The sequence below is a fragment of the Amblyomma mixtum genome, chromosome 3 (genome assembly GCF_055824585.1).
Source record: "Amblyomma mixtum isolate Tamu chromosome 3, ASM5582458v1, whole genome shotgun sequence".
Lineage (NCBI taxonomy): Eukaryota > Metazoa > Arthropoda > Arachnida > Ixodida > Ixodidae > Amblyomma > Amblyomma mixtum.
Window position 1 is genome coordinate 291,230,582 of NC_143014.1, and position 15,563 is coordinate 291,246,144.

The 15,563-nt window shown below is 47.7% G+C and overlaps 1 protein-coding gene across 1 annotated transcript in view; it reads left to right on the forward strand.

Moving 5' to 3' along the window:
* Positions 1-8,046, forward strand: part of LOC149355149 (uncharacterized) — a 105,709-nt gene extending 97,663 nt beyond the window's left edge. Inside the window, exons 5-6 of the mRNA XM_089583657.1 lie at positions 1,799-1,996; positions 3,768-8,046. Of these exons, the coding sequence (XP_089439783.1) occupies positions 1,799-1,996; positions 3,768-4,305 (736 nt within the window). The 3' untranslated portion in view covers positions 4,306-8,046. The remainder of the gene's footprint in view (positions 1-1,798; positions 1,997-3,767) is intronic.
* The last annotated feature ends 7,517 nt before the right edge of the window (positions 8,047-15,563 follow it).

Sequence of the window (15,563 nt, forward strand, 5' to 3'; positions counted from 1 at the left end):
CTGCCAATAGCGAACACTTCGCAACTCAATAGGGATTTTTTAGACGTAATTTAGACAAAACGTGATGTGATGCCCGAATCTTCCTCCTCGCTGTAAAATTTTCAACTTTCTGAAGTTCTAAACGCCATAGAAAATATACGAGATGTTCCGAATGCTTGAAATTCCCGCGGTGATCTTGAGTTCAGTTCAGTTCAGTTTTATTCCTTGAAGGCCCCGTTTTCAGGGGGTGTTACATAAGGGGTGGGAATACACTTGAAAATGTGAAAAAACAGCAATAATTAACATTGAAGATGCCGCCGCGGTGGCTCAGTGGCTATGGTGCTCGGCTGCTGACCCAAAGGACGCGGGTTCGATCCCGGCCGCGGCGGCTGGAATTTCTTTGGAGGAGAAATTCTAGAGGCCCGTGTACTGTGCGATGTCAGTGCACGTTAAAGAACCCCAGGTGGTCGAAATTTCCGGAGCCCTCCACTACGGCGTCTCTCATAGCCTTAGTCGCTTTGGGACGTTAAACCCCATAAACCAAACCAAACATTGAAGATGATCTGTTACACGCGCTTGAAAAACAGATGGCGAAGCGATAACGACGATGTCATAGGGAAGGCCGTTCCAGTCTGAAGCTGTTCGAGAAAAGAGCGATGTAGAAAAGGTAGTAGTGTGCGATGGTGGGCGTGCAACTTGCAGTGGATGACTGGTGCGGTGAGATATGCGTGCTGCGGCTGTGATGTACGGTGCTTGATTCAGGGAAGAATAAAAAAACTTGTGAAAAAGAGCGAGGCTAGCGATGCGGCGACGAAATGAAAGGAGTGGCAAACCGGATTTCACTTTCAAAGTTGACACACTGATGTCGTACGAGTATGAGGAATGAATGAACCGGACGGCACGATTTTGAACATATTCCAATGCAGTGTTAGTGAAGTGAAGTGTTAGCGCTATGCGGCACGTGGTGGCAGCAGTGTAAACTAGAAGGGTTTATCGAGATTTTCTGGCTTTGTTTGTGTTGTTGCAGGTTATGTGTAAAATTCCCTTTACTGTACCGATATTTTAATTAGCTGCATCAAACATTGCTGATTAACCGAATAAGGTGGGATATGCAATTGGACAGCGTTATTGGGGTGGTATCTCCTGAGGCATCGCGAAGTGAATGGCGCGTAGTGGCGCGTAGAAGAAGGCATGCACCAACTTTCTTGGATAATAAGAGGAGGTGCAATCACTTTTTTTTTTTACTGCAAAGCCCAGTTATGTCATTGCTACAGGATTATTGTAAAGCGAATTCCGCCAATGACTTAGCTCCAGGTCCACCATCGAATTTCGCGAGTGGAACCTTTGCTTAAGCAAGACGACTAGCCTTTGTTCAACGTGGTTCATTCCATGCCCGCCGTTACGGCCCATTTCTGAGGCATTCTCTCGCTTAGGTGCAGATATACATGGGCACATTCTGCTATGGCCAACCCATATCATCAGGCGGGCAACAAGCCAGCGAAAGTTGCTAAGGTCTATGTGACGCCAGAGCCTTCCAGAACAGCATTTCTGCTGGACAGAGGTTTTGCTTTTGAAAAGTGCGCACAAAACGTTGTAATCAGCGCTTTTCTGTTAAATTTTGGCGCTGTTAATGTTCGCTTCAAGGGCCACTCGGGAGTCATGCCCTCGGTGGTGCTAATTACTTAACGTTGGTCTAAGAAAGGAACAAATGCTCACTTCCAATTGACCGGTTCATTAATTACGTTACTGCTTAGCAAACGATCACTTGCCATCGCCTCCACTTGAGGACGTCTCCCATCGCCCCCTTCCCTGCCAACAGGATGTCGCGGGGCGAGGCCGCGACGGCGTCTCCTCCGGCGCATTCGCCGGCAGCGCCGTCCGAATATGCTGCGGCAGCCTGCGTTCCCGACGACCTGTCCTTCAAGCGGCCTTCCAAGAAGCGTGCCAGGGCGGAAGAAGACGCTACAGTCACAGCACCGCCCTCGAGCGCCTTCAAGAAGGTCGACAAAACTGACAGGCAAGTGGCTGCTCGCGGGGCTGGTTGCCATTCACAAGGCGCCAAGCACAAAAATTATTCTGGACAACAAATTTCGCAGTTTTCCATGCCTTAGGCCTGGAACAATCGTGGTATTAAGGAGGAAGCTTAGTCTTATCGTTTGGTGCGTGAACACGAAATAAAGACACCTGGTAACTGTCACCTGGTAACCATCACCGTTGCTACGCAGGGGGCGCCAGAGAGTGAGGGAAGAAGGGGGGGTTGAGATTAGGAAGTTTGGTGGGATAAGGTTAAAGCAGGTGGCATAGCACCGGTGTAGTTGAAGAGATATGAGAGAGGCCTTGGTCTTGCAGGAGGCGTTGGTAGGCTGGTAATGATGGTAACTGCAACAGGAGAGGCCACAACAGAGAAGAGAGGGGAATAAAGGAAGAAAGTGAACAGAGAGAATAGAGAGAGAGAGAAACGGGAAACGCCCCAAACACTGCCTAATCTATACGTGGCAGAAATCATACCTTGCTCGACAAACACATCAGAAAAGGTGAAAAGCAGCATGATAAATGCAGCACGGCGGACGAGCCTAGGCTATAAATAGATGACACGTAAAAGAAAAATACAGAAATGTTGTAGCGCTCAGCACGACAGCCTAATTTAGGTGGCAAATGTAAAAGAACGGCGTTGTCATAACCGGGAGTGTTAAAGCCTTTGTGTTGAGAAAAGTGAGAAAACAATGCACTATGTGCTCGGTAGAGACGCATGCCCACTGGCAAAAAAATTCTCCGAGGTAGCACAAGGCTCTATTAGCCAATAATTCCGTGGCAGTGCAATGTGGGCAGTGCAGCGACGGCTTAGAGGTAGAGCATCCGCCTCGCGTGCAAGAAAATCGGGGTTCGAATCCTAGTGCCGCCCAATTCCGGATATTTAAAAAATCCAAGTGTCAATGAAGTTGAATACCTATCCCTGGGGTGTGGCCTGATTCCGGTGACCAAAGCCGACAAAGCACCCTCTCACCAGAATAGGATTTGCCCTCCTGGTGTTGTAGTACTATACCACCTCCTACATGAACGCACCAATTAACCCCCGGTCCTCAGTCACCAGCGGATGCGAAGCAAATGAACAAGGCGGCAGCCACGCGTGTGACGCCGCGGAGAGTGCTGAAAATCTCTGGCTCCGGACATTCCGTCATTGTAAGCTGAACCTGGCAACGTTTAACGCTAGAGCTTTATCCATTGAGACCAGCCTACCAGTGCAGTCCGAAGAATTCGAGGATAATAAATGGGGTGTTATATGGCTTAGTGTTCTTAGGAGGACAGAGGACAGCAACTTAAGCAGTTAAATGAAAAGGTCCTGAGATGAGCGACAACTCCAATGAGTCGAAATAAGCTATCCAACAGCAGTCACGGGCTTGTCACAATTCTTTTGAGAAGGTAACTTACCCAGTTGAAGTGGCACAGAATTTCCAAGGTGTTGTAACAACTACGAGTGCATGAAGCCAAGCAATCTGCCTCTTCATTGCCAGAGTGCCTGTTTGGTAAGGAATCCATTGGTTGATTAGAGACATTCCGCGATATATAATTTTACAAACCGTGGCGCGAATGCTGTACGCATTGTCAAGTTTATCGTTACCTGAAAATGAGATAGCCATTTTTGCTGCAGGGATATTGCTGCCGGAAGAATGAAGCGAGTCAGCACGCACATAACAAAAACTTCCTATTTTCGCACAGTTCCTAATTTCGCAACTGTGCCACTGAGTCGCAGCGTGTGAAACGGCCGTTCGCTACGTGCGCGCGTGCAGGTCTCCTCCTGGACTGTCCCCGGTGGCCGGCGGCTTCCCATTCGCTTTTCCCTACGGACTGCCGCCATCCAGCCCTCTGTGCGCCCAGTTCCCGCTGCTGCCCGTCTTCGGGCCCCTCCTGGACCCTAAAGTTGAAGACGACGTGGTCTTTGACAAGAGCAATTCGTCCGCCAGCAACAACTCCTCGGCGGCCGCCGCTGCCGCTGCCGCCGCCGCTGCCGCTGCAGCGCGGCGATTCCTTCCGGCTGCCGCTGCGGCAGCCGCAGCAGCCGCTGCGGCGCAGTACCCGGCGGCCGCAGTACTTCCCTACCTCCCGCCGTCGCTGGCGGCTCTGTCTCTGCCGTCTCAAAACTGGTGCGCCAAGTGCCAGACGAGCTTCCGCATGACCAGTGACCTGGTGTACCACATGCGGTCGCACCACAAGCGGGAGCCGGACCCAGCCAAGAAACGGCGCGAGGACAAGTTACGCTGTCACATTTGCCACGAGAGCTTTCGCGAGCGGCACCACCTCACCCGGCACATGACCTCGCACCAGTGACGTGGCGGCGACTCTTGCTCCTGTGGCTGCGCGAACACTTGTCGCTCCGACGCCTTGTGGGGCCACTGCGATGCTGGCGGGAGTCCTCGTCGGCATTCCAGGAAAAGTGCACCCGGCATCATGCGCGAGATAGTTTTCTTGTTGACAGCGCGCTGGCCTGTGCTGTCATCTCGAAACCGACACTTTGAATCCATGGAAGGCCCTTCGGAATTTGCAGAACCGCGGACTCAGCAGCGTTTGCGAGTGGCGATGGACAACGTCAGTCTGCAAAGTTTGGGTGCTTGAGTGGAGCAGGAAGCCGCGGTCGCCGGAGCTGCCTTCTTAGCGCCATTGCGTGCGTGGGAAACCAGCGAAATATCTGTGTAGTACCTTGCCCACGCCTACGGTGGCTTGTTCCTATTGGTCTTTGTGGTGTTGCTTCTGGTGATCGTTCTCGCCCTGGCACTAAACAAGTCCTTGTTCTGGTGTTCCCGGGGCATTCTCAAGCGAACAGTAGACATTCTTCGCGGCCAGCGGCGACATCTAGTCATCTGATCGTTGTGTCGTGCGTTTTTCCGTGCTGCGTACGAAAAAGACACATTTGACTGCTCTGTTTTGCCGCCGACATCGCGACCAGGTCGCACAAGCTATTGACCTTGCTTTTAGTGCGGTAATTAGGCTGTAGTGCAGGTGGCCCACCGACATAAAAGTGCTGCGTCGGAGCCCTGCTTTGCGGACCTGTTCCGGCGGTATCGTGTTTGGAGAGAATAGCGTTATCCTTTGTGGAGTGCGTTTTGCTTTTTGCTTTGTGATTTTACTAGTCAAGTACTCGGTTGTTTTCCTTTCTGCTTCTAAAGAGGCGTGGTGCGTACATCAGCGAGTAGACGTCGGAGCCAACTGTTGCAGCGCGCCGATAAAATAAATGCTGGTGCACCTTTTAGGCGGGCTAGACAGTGTGGGATCATGTTATGGAAACAACGCGGAGGCAGGATGTGGGACACTTTTCCTTCGTCCGGTCTCCGCTCTGTTTTCTTAGCAAGAAATGCGGTAGATGTTAGCGGAGTTATCGTATGAGCAAACATTGTGCCGAAGTGCGCTAGAAGCGTTCTCAGGTTTTGTTTTCGCTGCCCATCTGTCATATCTGACACTGAAGTTCTTACATCGTGGGTAATGTGTCCAAAATGCCAAGAAATTACGAGTTTTGGGCAGGATAGGTGTCAATAAGAACCTGTAACATTTCTAATCACACCGCTAAACCAAAAAAAAAAATGGTGAAGTTTAGGCTCATTTTCACTCCATTCTGACATCTTAAATAGTTTGAACCTAGAAAGCCGGGTTTCAAGGATAGTTCCTTTCTATCATTTTAACAAAAGCTCACTTGACTCTTCTCTAACCCGGGTGATCTAATTTCCAAGGTGCAATAAGACCATGGTCAAACATTTCGAACATGCGATAAATAGAGCACCAGGCATAGCAGAAAAGAAATAAGTCCATCATACGCGCTAAACAACGCTGACAAACGTCAAATAAGACCGAACTAATGAAGCGAGCCAACTAAAGCAAAAAATTACTATCGGTATTATTCACCTCTGTTGTTCAATTTTTCTGCACGCAATAATTTACAGCGGATGAGTAGCTCACTTATAGCACTTATAGCAGGTTCGTCTAATTCAGTGACTCTTAAATTTTTTTCTTTAATTCTAGCTACGTGAAGGCTGGAGCTAATAATATTTGCTCAGCGGGTGATTATCGCTGGCAAACCCTGTTAGGTGCCGGTGGAACTTCATTAATAAGAAAAAGTAAGCCGAAAGGGCACGGGAACTATAATCTCGAACTTCGCGAGTCATTAACAGCTTTCTTCGGTAAGGCGGCAACCTCGGCAAATCGCACTTGTGAGCTTGCGAAAAACTGCTTAATTACGCCTACCATTAAGAACATCCTGGCTGTGTGGTTGTACTCGCAGGTTCCTATTTCATGTATTCTGTTAGGAATTTTCGTGCAATACACTCTCTTTACAAAGATGTACATTTACTACAAGCGCTACATATGCCCGGCGGTAAAGGCGGGCTTATTTATTTAGTTAGTTATTTAAATTTATTTATTTGTGTGACTGCAGTGTCAGTTCTCAGTTTCTGATTACAAAAAGAAGTTTTGAACTGTATTCTGCAACCACTTTCGTCGTACTCTTCACAGTGTTCTTTTTCCATCGCCCGGCTTCAACAAACGACGCAGAGAGAGCAGCTGCCATGGCCAACTTTACAGGCGGCTTGCCAAATCACTCATTAAAGCTGCTCTTCAATGAGGAGCACACAAGTGAAATTTGGCTGCACTGCCGACGCGTGTGCAACTATGAAACCTGTGTTTCCTTACGTGGTGCTGTCTGCCCTTGCTAGATTAAATCGGAGCCTACTAATTGCTGCGACATTTACCAAGTGTGGCCCCGTCCATCGTTACTCTATGAGCCCATTAGCTTCGCGGTCTCAGAAGCTTAGAATGCGAGAGACTTCAGAAGGCATAGCAAATTTTCTCAATGAATCTCTTGTGCTACTGGCTGCCTTTTTGAAGAACTGCAACCAGCAGCTAATCTAAAATACTGACTGCGAAGTTCGGTATCTCCTTGTTGGCACAGAGACATTTTTGAACATTCAGTAGAACGTGGGCTGAAAGTTTACTCGATGTTCAGGAAAGCATTATGCTTTCCGGAGCTTTGTGCGATCGCCACATGTGTAAGGCAACTCACGTGCTGTGTAAAGTGGAGAGACCCAGCACCCGTGGCACTTCAGTGCGATCTCTTTGTTTTCGTACACATGCCTTAGTAAACCTGCCTCAACATAAATGTAGCCCAATCTACATAGTGGTTTCTAAATTGCACTATTAACGAGAAATGAACACTACGCCTGCCTCACATTTAGGAAAACGAAATAATGGGATCAGAAGTGAAGTAGTTTACTTTTTGTTTTTCCAGACTAATAGGAAGGCTGAAACTGCCCCTACATGCCACACAGCTGTTAATAAGCGAGCGTGTTCAGAAGCCGCTATTGCGACAAGTGAAGAAATTAATAAATCGGTGGGAGGCTGACGTGGCGATCCGTCGCGTCCGTCACTGAGTGCCAGAGAATAGGTAACCGGGCAGTTCAGCGCGAGCGAAGGCCAACCGATGGACCTAGTGGTGATGGCTTCGTGTCGGCTCGTGTACAGCGGGTTGGCGGCAAATTGTAAAAAAAACTTCTGTTTCCACAAGCCGCCAGCAATTCCACAAAGACGTGGCTCCAAGTAATGTCCCTAGATAGGCTTGTACCTATTGATTGCATTTTTTTTTTTTCAAAGCTTAACTGGGGACTTTAGTGCCAGGCTTGTACATCTCACCGCATTGCCATCGGTGTATGCTAAATAAAGATTCCTGCTCAACTAAAAGAGCATTAGGCAGCTTGGTGTTCTCAGAGGTGCACCATAGGCTTCCGATGTTCTCTACATTAACATCATGACCAGCCGCAGAAGTATCATTGTACCGAGGACCGCCTGAGAGCTAGCTACGCGAAGTCGAATACGCGACGCCGGGACAGCCGAGAGGGTCCAGTGCCAAACAGGAAAGCGTGCAAGTGTTTCGGAGAGCGTTGCAATATTGTACACATCACACCATAAACACGTATACATACAGTATATATATATATAAATATATATAAATAGATATTGTGTTTCGACGTACCGCGTGCACAAACTCAGTGTCAAAGGAGAGAAGACGGTGCGACTTGTGTACGACGACAGCGTATGTCATGGTTTTGAAGGAATAAATATCTCTGTTGTTGGAATACAATGCCCGCGTGTGCTGCCATTTCTTTGTAGTTTGTGTCCGCCTTGGGTGCAGCACTGGGGCGAGTTTATTCTTCGAAAGGCGCAAGGCAGGTGCAGCAGACCTTACGGACTCTGAAAGGCGCTTTCAAACATCGTTCTTTCTTGTGGTAAACTGCGCTGTTTTGTCTGCATGGTAGGTTCATGTTGTCTCATAGCAAACGCAGTCGCAGTCAAGCCTAAGTGAAAACGTGCACACTGTATGAGCTATATCTGGCATCGACTAATGATTCACCCTTCTGGTCCATTAATCAGCGTGCCATGAGAAAGAGATTAGCAGCAGAATAAGAATTGTTTCAAGTGCATTCAGAGGCACCCCGGGTTTCTCACCGATGTCCCTTAAAGTGCACAGGGTGTTCAGAATTGCACTTTCAGAGATTTTGTTGAAAAAAAAAAAACATCACCACAGTGTGAGTGCAGTTTTTACACGTGTAGGTTATGCGACAAAGGAGGAGCAGGAGGATATAGAAGAGGAAAGGCAGGGAGGTTAACCGAAAGAATAATCGGTTTGCTACCCTACACGGGGGGAAGGGGGTGAGGGGATAAAAAAAAGAAAGAGAAAGGAGAGTAACAGAAAATTGAAGTCACTATAAAACGTCACTGTTCGTTAAAGTCACAGCCTATCGTGCAGGCCAGAAGTTCTCAAGAAGCGGAGCAGTGCCTTGCAGGCCTTCTCCGCCGACGACCGCCGCGGCCAGTGGCCGAGAATCTTCATTTCCGTGAAAGGGCGCGGATCTAGGCGCTCCAGCGCACAGCTGAGAGACTGCCTTTCGGTGGTGTAGGCAGGGCAGTCACAAAGAATGTGGGTTATGGTCTCGTCATGCCCGCAGATGGAACATGCAGGACTATCAGCCATACCGATTAAGAATGAGTAGTGGTTGGTGAAAGCTACACCAAGCCAGAGGCGACACAGCAAAGTTTCTTCTCGTCGTGGTAGGCCTGATGGTAGCCGGAGCTTCAGATCTGGGCCCAAGGATTGTAAACGGGAATTGCAAAATTGGCCGGAATTCCACGCGGCAAGCGTGATGTCCCGCGCAAGTGCGCGAAGCCTGCTCGCTGCATCCGATCTCGAAATGGGGACTTTGCAGTGCGCTGCGCTCCGTGACATCAATGGCGATAATGTTTTTGTAAGGGTTGACTCGCACGTCTTTAATCCCCCCAGGCACGAGGCCCTCAAGGAACATAGACGTGGCTTGCCTGTTCAGGTGGTTAAGGTTTCCGGTTGGCGTTTCAGGCACAAACAAGATGGTATGCGTCGGGGGACCTCGCGTCTTGACGACTGTAGACGTGCTTGATGAGGACGACTCCTCACGTCGGCGCAGTCTTCGCTTGGCCTTCTTGCTGAGGACTGGTACGAACCCATCGTCCGTCGAAGAGTCTTCACTGGCCGCCGAGTACACCTCGGTGGCCTGGCTACTTGCGTCACTGAGATGGTAGAGACGCTTCCTCTGGGCGGCCGCTGCCGACCCGCCGGGTTTCATGAGCCTTCACTTCCATCGCCGTATATGAAAGGGAGCGGCGCCTCCCTGGTTATAGCACAAATTGCAAAAAAAACTGCAGAGGCGTGAAGGCAACGTTCTAGTAAGAACAACTTCTTTGTCTTCCTCCTTATGCGACAAAATGCAAACGTAAAGAGAGAGGATAACCGTTGTCGTCAACCTCCTAATTAGCTAAAATCAATATTAAACTTTTTAGCCATTGCAGCTTACGTGAAATTTTATATTGAAAGTTAGAGGTGGTCGTATTTATAGACTCACCATGGATCCAGCTATTTCTCGCAAGATTTCAAGCTTAATCCACGCGATTCTATGCGTGCAAGACGCTGATGATCGGCGCAAAACTTCTTTGTGGAGCGACGCACGTTGCGTACAAGGTTTCTTCAATTTCGCAGGCTAGAAGTGAAAGAAGAACAATTATCAGCTTCGCCCATTGCTCCGCGCCATTCGCAGACGAAACGCCAAACGCAAGAGATGCGCCACACAGCGAAGAGTTTTGCGCCGATCGTCACCGCCTTGCATGCATAATGACGAAGGCTGTGCTAGAAATTTGGGGGCACGATTTCTCGGAATGCCGGCGTGGTGCGGGAATTTCGCCGAATGGAACAGCCGTGAAATTCGATCACCCCTAACTTGAAATTATTAAAAAGCACAGCACGCCAACAGCAGTACTGACTGAAAACATTTATTGACTTATCTCGGTTAATTAGCAGATTGAGGACAATTACCCTCTCACCTTGCGTTCGCCTGGTCGCGTAACCTACCTGATTGGTTGGTTGGTTTATGGGGTTTAACGTCCCACAGCGACTCAGGCTATGAGAGACGCCGTAGTGTGGGGTTCTTTAACGTGCACTGACATCGCACGGGCCTCTAGAATTTCGCCTCCATCGAAATTCGACTGCCGCGGCCGGGATCGAACTCGCATCTTTCGGATAATCAGTTGAATATCATAACCACTGCGCCACAGCGGCAGCCGTAACCTACCTGAATGTGGGCGTGTCTAACAGTGCATTTTGTGCAGCAAAAAAAAAAAAAAGACGCTTGCTGACCTCACATGCAAAGAAGGAATTCTTCAAATCTTTCGTTTCATGCGTCAAAGTTTCACATTACACTTCGACTTGTGAACGGAAACGTCTAGCTGACGGACACGTCAACTACGCATGGGAGCAACGTACCATCAGTGTCAACCAAAAACGCGAAAAGAAAAATGTTACCGGTAATTAAAGCAAGAGCACAGAAATATTAGCTGCTGAGAAGGAGTACACGCAGAACCTATTAACACTTCCATGCAGCGGGCTCCACGCCATCAAACCGAAAACGAACCGCAGCAAGTTCGACTGTATCAAGAATAAATTTGCTGTTTGGCTGGACCCCCTTTGAACGATCTAGTTCGCGTTTCGTTCGACGCTGACAGCGCACTATTGTCATCGTCTTCATTGCGCTTACACATGATTATCATTTGTTTTTAAAAAGTTCTAAAAAACTTATTGTTACGTAGTGGTAACGACGGCCAGTCCAGAAGGAAGCCAGGCAGACCTGCGTAAAACCCGAAACTTAATTGGGCTTACTCATGGCCTCAAAAGAACTGAGCTCGGCAGGGGTAATAGCAGCAAATAAGCTGAGGGGTCGTCGAAGATCATACTGACCATCGCTTCCGGCGCATTTACTTTGTAAATGGCGTGTAACTTTGAAGACAATGCATCTTAAACGCCGGCAACAATCTGAAGCATCGCAGAAAAGGCGCGTGGGATCACAGTTCTACAGCGCTGTGGTTGCAACGTCTCGCGCAACCAAAAAAGTGATGAGGCCATGCCGGCAGAAAGAAGAAAAAGAAACGAAATAATCTTTCGTGGCACTATTTCTGAACCACCTGTAAACCGATGCGTCTTGTCAGTACTCACTTACGCGGCTGAACGTTAAAATACTAAAGTAATACTTGAAAGATTTTGTAGAAGACGGTGAAAATGAATGCGCAATTAGCGATTATTTCAGATTGTTCTATTTATTTTCAAACAATGGATTCTTGCACGAGGCACGAGAGGTAGTCGTAAGGCTCGTCAGTTAGCTCATTTTTCAGTGGGTGATTTTATTTTCGACATTTCGTGGGCATGCGCGAAGTCGCCTTCTCAAATGCGAGCTCAATAGTGCGACGTCACAGCCTCATTGTCAGGCAGGTAGCAGGCTGCGGTCATCGGAAGTGCAGGAAGTGCACCGTCGGGCAGCTGTGCAACATAAATCCTGGTTCTCCTGAGCTCAAAATTCGTTTCAGCCTCAACGACTACGACTCTGATGGCGAAGTAGCTCTCTGCATCCAAGGGAACAAAGGGCCAGGGCTCATGCCCGGGAGCCGTCAGCTCGAAACGACGACGAGTAAGCGAGGGCCGTACCGGTAGAGCAATTGGGGCCAGCAAATTCTTGAGTTTTTATCTCGCATGCTCAGTATGCAATGTCGGAAGAAGTTTGAGAAGCGTTACGTCGGGCAATTGCGGAAACGGTTTTACGTGCGGAGTCAGGCATATTTTACGGCTCTCTCAAAGCGTCATTAGATCGCTCGTCGCTTAGTGCTGTCCGATGCGATTTCGAGATTACCCTGGTGTTTTCCCTCTCACCTCAGACGAAACACGAAGCAAGTGTAGCTTCATGCCAGATTGCAAACGTATGCGCACACAAACACGGATGAGAAACAGAACGCGAGCGCACCAGTAATCGCTTACTGATGTGCATTACGGTGAAGTAAGCGCTGCATGGAACCCAGCGAACGCGCATCACTCGATACAGCGTTGAACTAAACACAGCAGTAAGCTAAGCATTGTGCTTTCCCGCGCTGACACAGCATCAGTCTAGAAATAAGAAGCGAACCTCACATTCTTGCAGCTTCGTTTAGTCTTTCAGCTTAGCAGTCTAACTCTGCTGCATGCATAAGAGACGACGGCAAGAAATTTTTAATGCTCTTGAGGATGGAGACCTAAATGCCGACGCTGAAAATTCTCTGCAGTGAGTCGGCATTTATTTCTTTATCCTATGCGCTATGCTCAGCACAATCACACTTACGCCAGTCTACTCTTCTTTAACGCTACGTGAGTACGGGAACAACGCCAACCTCCATTACCTTCCTTTTCTCAAATGCATTTTGATTTTTGTTTTCTTGAAGACAAATGGAACAGCGCGAAGCTTCAGCCGGTGTCTGTCGAGTGCCATGCTGAGAGCTCTTAACGCAGCCACATTTATTGCATAACACACGTGGAGGTAGTGCTCTAGAAAAAAAAAAAATATCCTGTCAAAGGCGTCCAGTTTCACCGCACTGGCTTCGAGGCACGATTTAACGGTCTTCGGAGCTCCTGATATCTCAGAAATGTATGCGAAGGTGTGCGTCTATAGCAACAATGCTGTCGCGACGGTCTTGAGCACGGCAGTACTTCGTCATTTTGTTTCACCGTATACAAAGTTTCATTACGAAGGGCGCCCGCGAAAAAGCGGAGAGTTGGATAAAGCGTGTACACAGAACAGTAGACCCCGTCTACGAACTACGTTCAAGGATTCGAATCGAGCGGGAACCGTGAGGGTGTTGTGATGTCACATTTGCAGCTTCCAGAGGCGGTCGGCAGGCGCGGCGGTACGATATAAAATCGCAGAGAAATAAATTTTGCGATTTTTTTTTTCAGCAGAAGCTTGATGTGTTCATCAGGCTTAACAGTTGGACTGTAAGATACTGGTATAGAAATATTGACGGCAATAGTCCATTCCTCCGATATGTAGCAAAAGCTATCTTTAATAGTATTTTGATAGCTCGCATCGAGCAGTTAAGACTGCCATAAGAAAACAACAGGGAACGCCTTTGACGGTAGCAAAAACGTTAATAGAAAAAAAAATTCAAGACTGCTGACGGGAGATCTGCGGATATATTGATTATTATAGTGAAATCTTACAATGTATGAAAAAACTGCGCTCGTAAACTCTTTCCCATTCAAAAATGCTTTTGTCCAGAATTGTTGACTATATGACAGCACAGCAACGTAACGTAATATGATTCGGATAACGTTGAGATGCACAGAGAGAGAGACAGCAGTGTGGATTCAAAACGAAGAGCTGTCTACAATAAAAAGTTTAATTATTGCGTACAGCATATTATGCACAAAGATATCGGCTAGTTAGTGACTGTATTCGGATTTCCTACATGGATATAGATAAAACAATATTAATGAAGCTTACGTACGCTATGCAACACCAGATAAAAAAAAGTAAGGTTTTAACGCATTTAAAACAAATAGACGTGCGAAAGTATGTGTTTAGCCTGATTGGCTCATGGTTTTGCTTTGGTTTGCGCACATACTGAGATATGCATGGTGCTAAAGCAGAACCCGCTTAAGGAGAGTAGACAGATGGCGTGCTATGTACACAGTTAGTCGAAGGAATATCGCTACCAACTTTGGTAAAGGTTCACGATAGACATAATGCAATGGAGACAAAAACAGAAAGAAAGGAAAATAAAAGCCACATAAACAACTCTGGGCGCGTTTAGCTAAGAGCAAACTGTTTTAAATTCATTTTCAAAACACACAGGCTCTTTCAACGAAGCTGAAAATGATTTTCTTTTAAAGAGGGTTTTTGGGCTATAGAGATGGCTTCTCCAGTATCGTAGCAACAGCGTTGGCGGACATCTGAAAACAAGTGAATTACGTTGATTAATTGGCTAGTTAACTGATTTCTGGTCGCTAACTAATTGAAATATTGCGGTCTCTGAAAAAATTGCGATGCCATAGAATTAGTTCTTCTATTTTATAGTTGCTGAATTCCGCAACGATGCGGCTGCATTTCTTAGCGAAAAGGTGCCCAGACAGTGAACGTGCTGAAGTGGATCATTTGGTAGCGAGTCAAGAACCTTTGTTAGTACGTTGGTCAGTGGGCTTTCTGCTTGTTGCCAGGTTTCAGAAGAATCGGTCAACCCACTGAAGATCAAATTATCGCTGCGTGGCCTGTCTTCCGTTTCATCCAGACGCTTTTGTAACAAGTTATTTTGGAGAGTCAGGCCATGAATGGATTCTTGAAATGGATGGCCGAAGTTACCAATGACTTTCGATTTTTCCTCTAATTCGTCCAAACGTTTCTGGACATTAGTTGGCTTTGTTTCGAAGTATTGCTGCTCTGTTTTCATAGTTTCAGCCTGTGGCTAGTTCTCTTTGTGTTGCTGAACTTTTTGCAATGGACGATCGTGTACATCTTTCAGAAGTTGAAAGATTACGGTGATCTGCTCTGCAGGCTTTTCAGAGAGCGATTCAGTTTCTAATAGCGATTCGGATCGAGTTGTAGGGACATGGTTCCTTTCTACATCGTCGAAGCTCAACAATAGGAAAGTCATTTAAAAGCAATCATAAACATGGGAAAATTAGGAATCAGCTGTCATCGTTCTTTTTAACCTCCAAGGAAATTGTACTACACATGTGCATCGGAGCAAAGCGCTGCTCAGGAGACAAGCTTTTTGAAGCATTCCCGTGCCCACAGATTTGCAGCTGGTCGTTAGCGTCACTTTTTAGAATTTCGGGAAAGGAATTTCTCCCGACGCTATGGCTCAACAAATTTTGACCGTTACGCACCCCTTCCTAAAAGCGCGCGTGCTTGGAGTTCGTGGAGCAACGCTCGCCACTACACGTCACTCCGTGCCGCACATGTCATTTTGCCTTCTCTATCCCGTGTGATCTGAAGCAGCCACCAGAGGCGACGAGCAGCGAGGAGCAGGAGGGACAGTGAAGGCCGCGTGACTCGCGTGCCACGGAGCGACGTGTAGTGATGGGCTTTCCTTAACGCGCTCTTCTCGAAAAGAACGATCAATTTGCTGAGCTAAAGCGCCGTGGCCAATGGCGTATTCGAAATTCTAAAAAAGTGATACGTCTATCACTAACGGCCAGTTACAAATCTCCAATTGCAACCAGGCGTCTA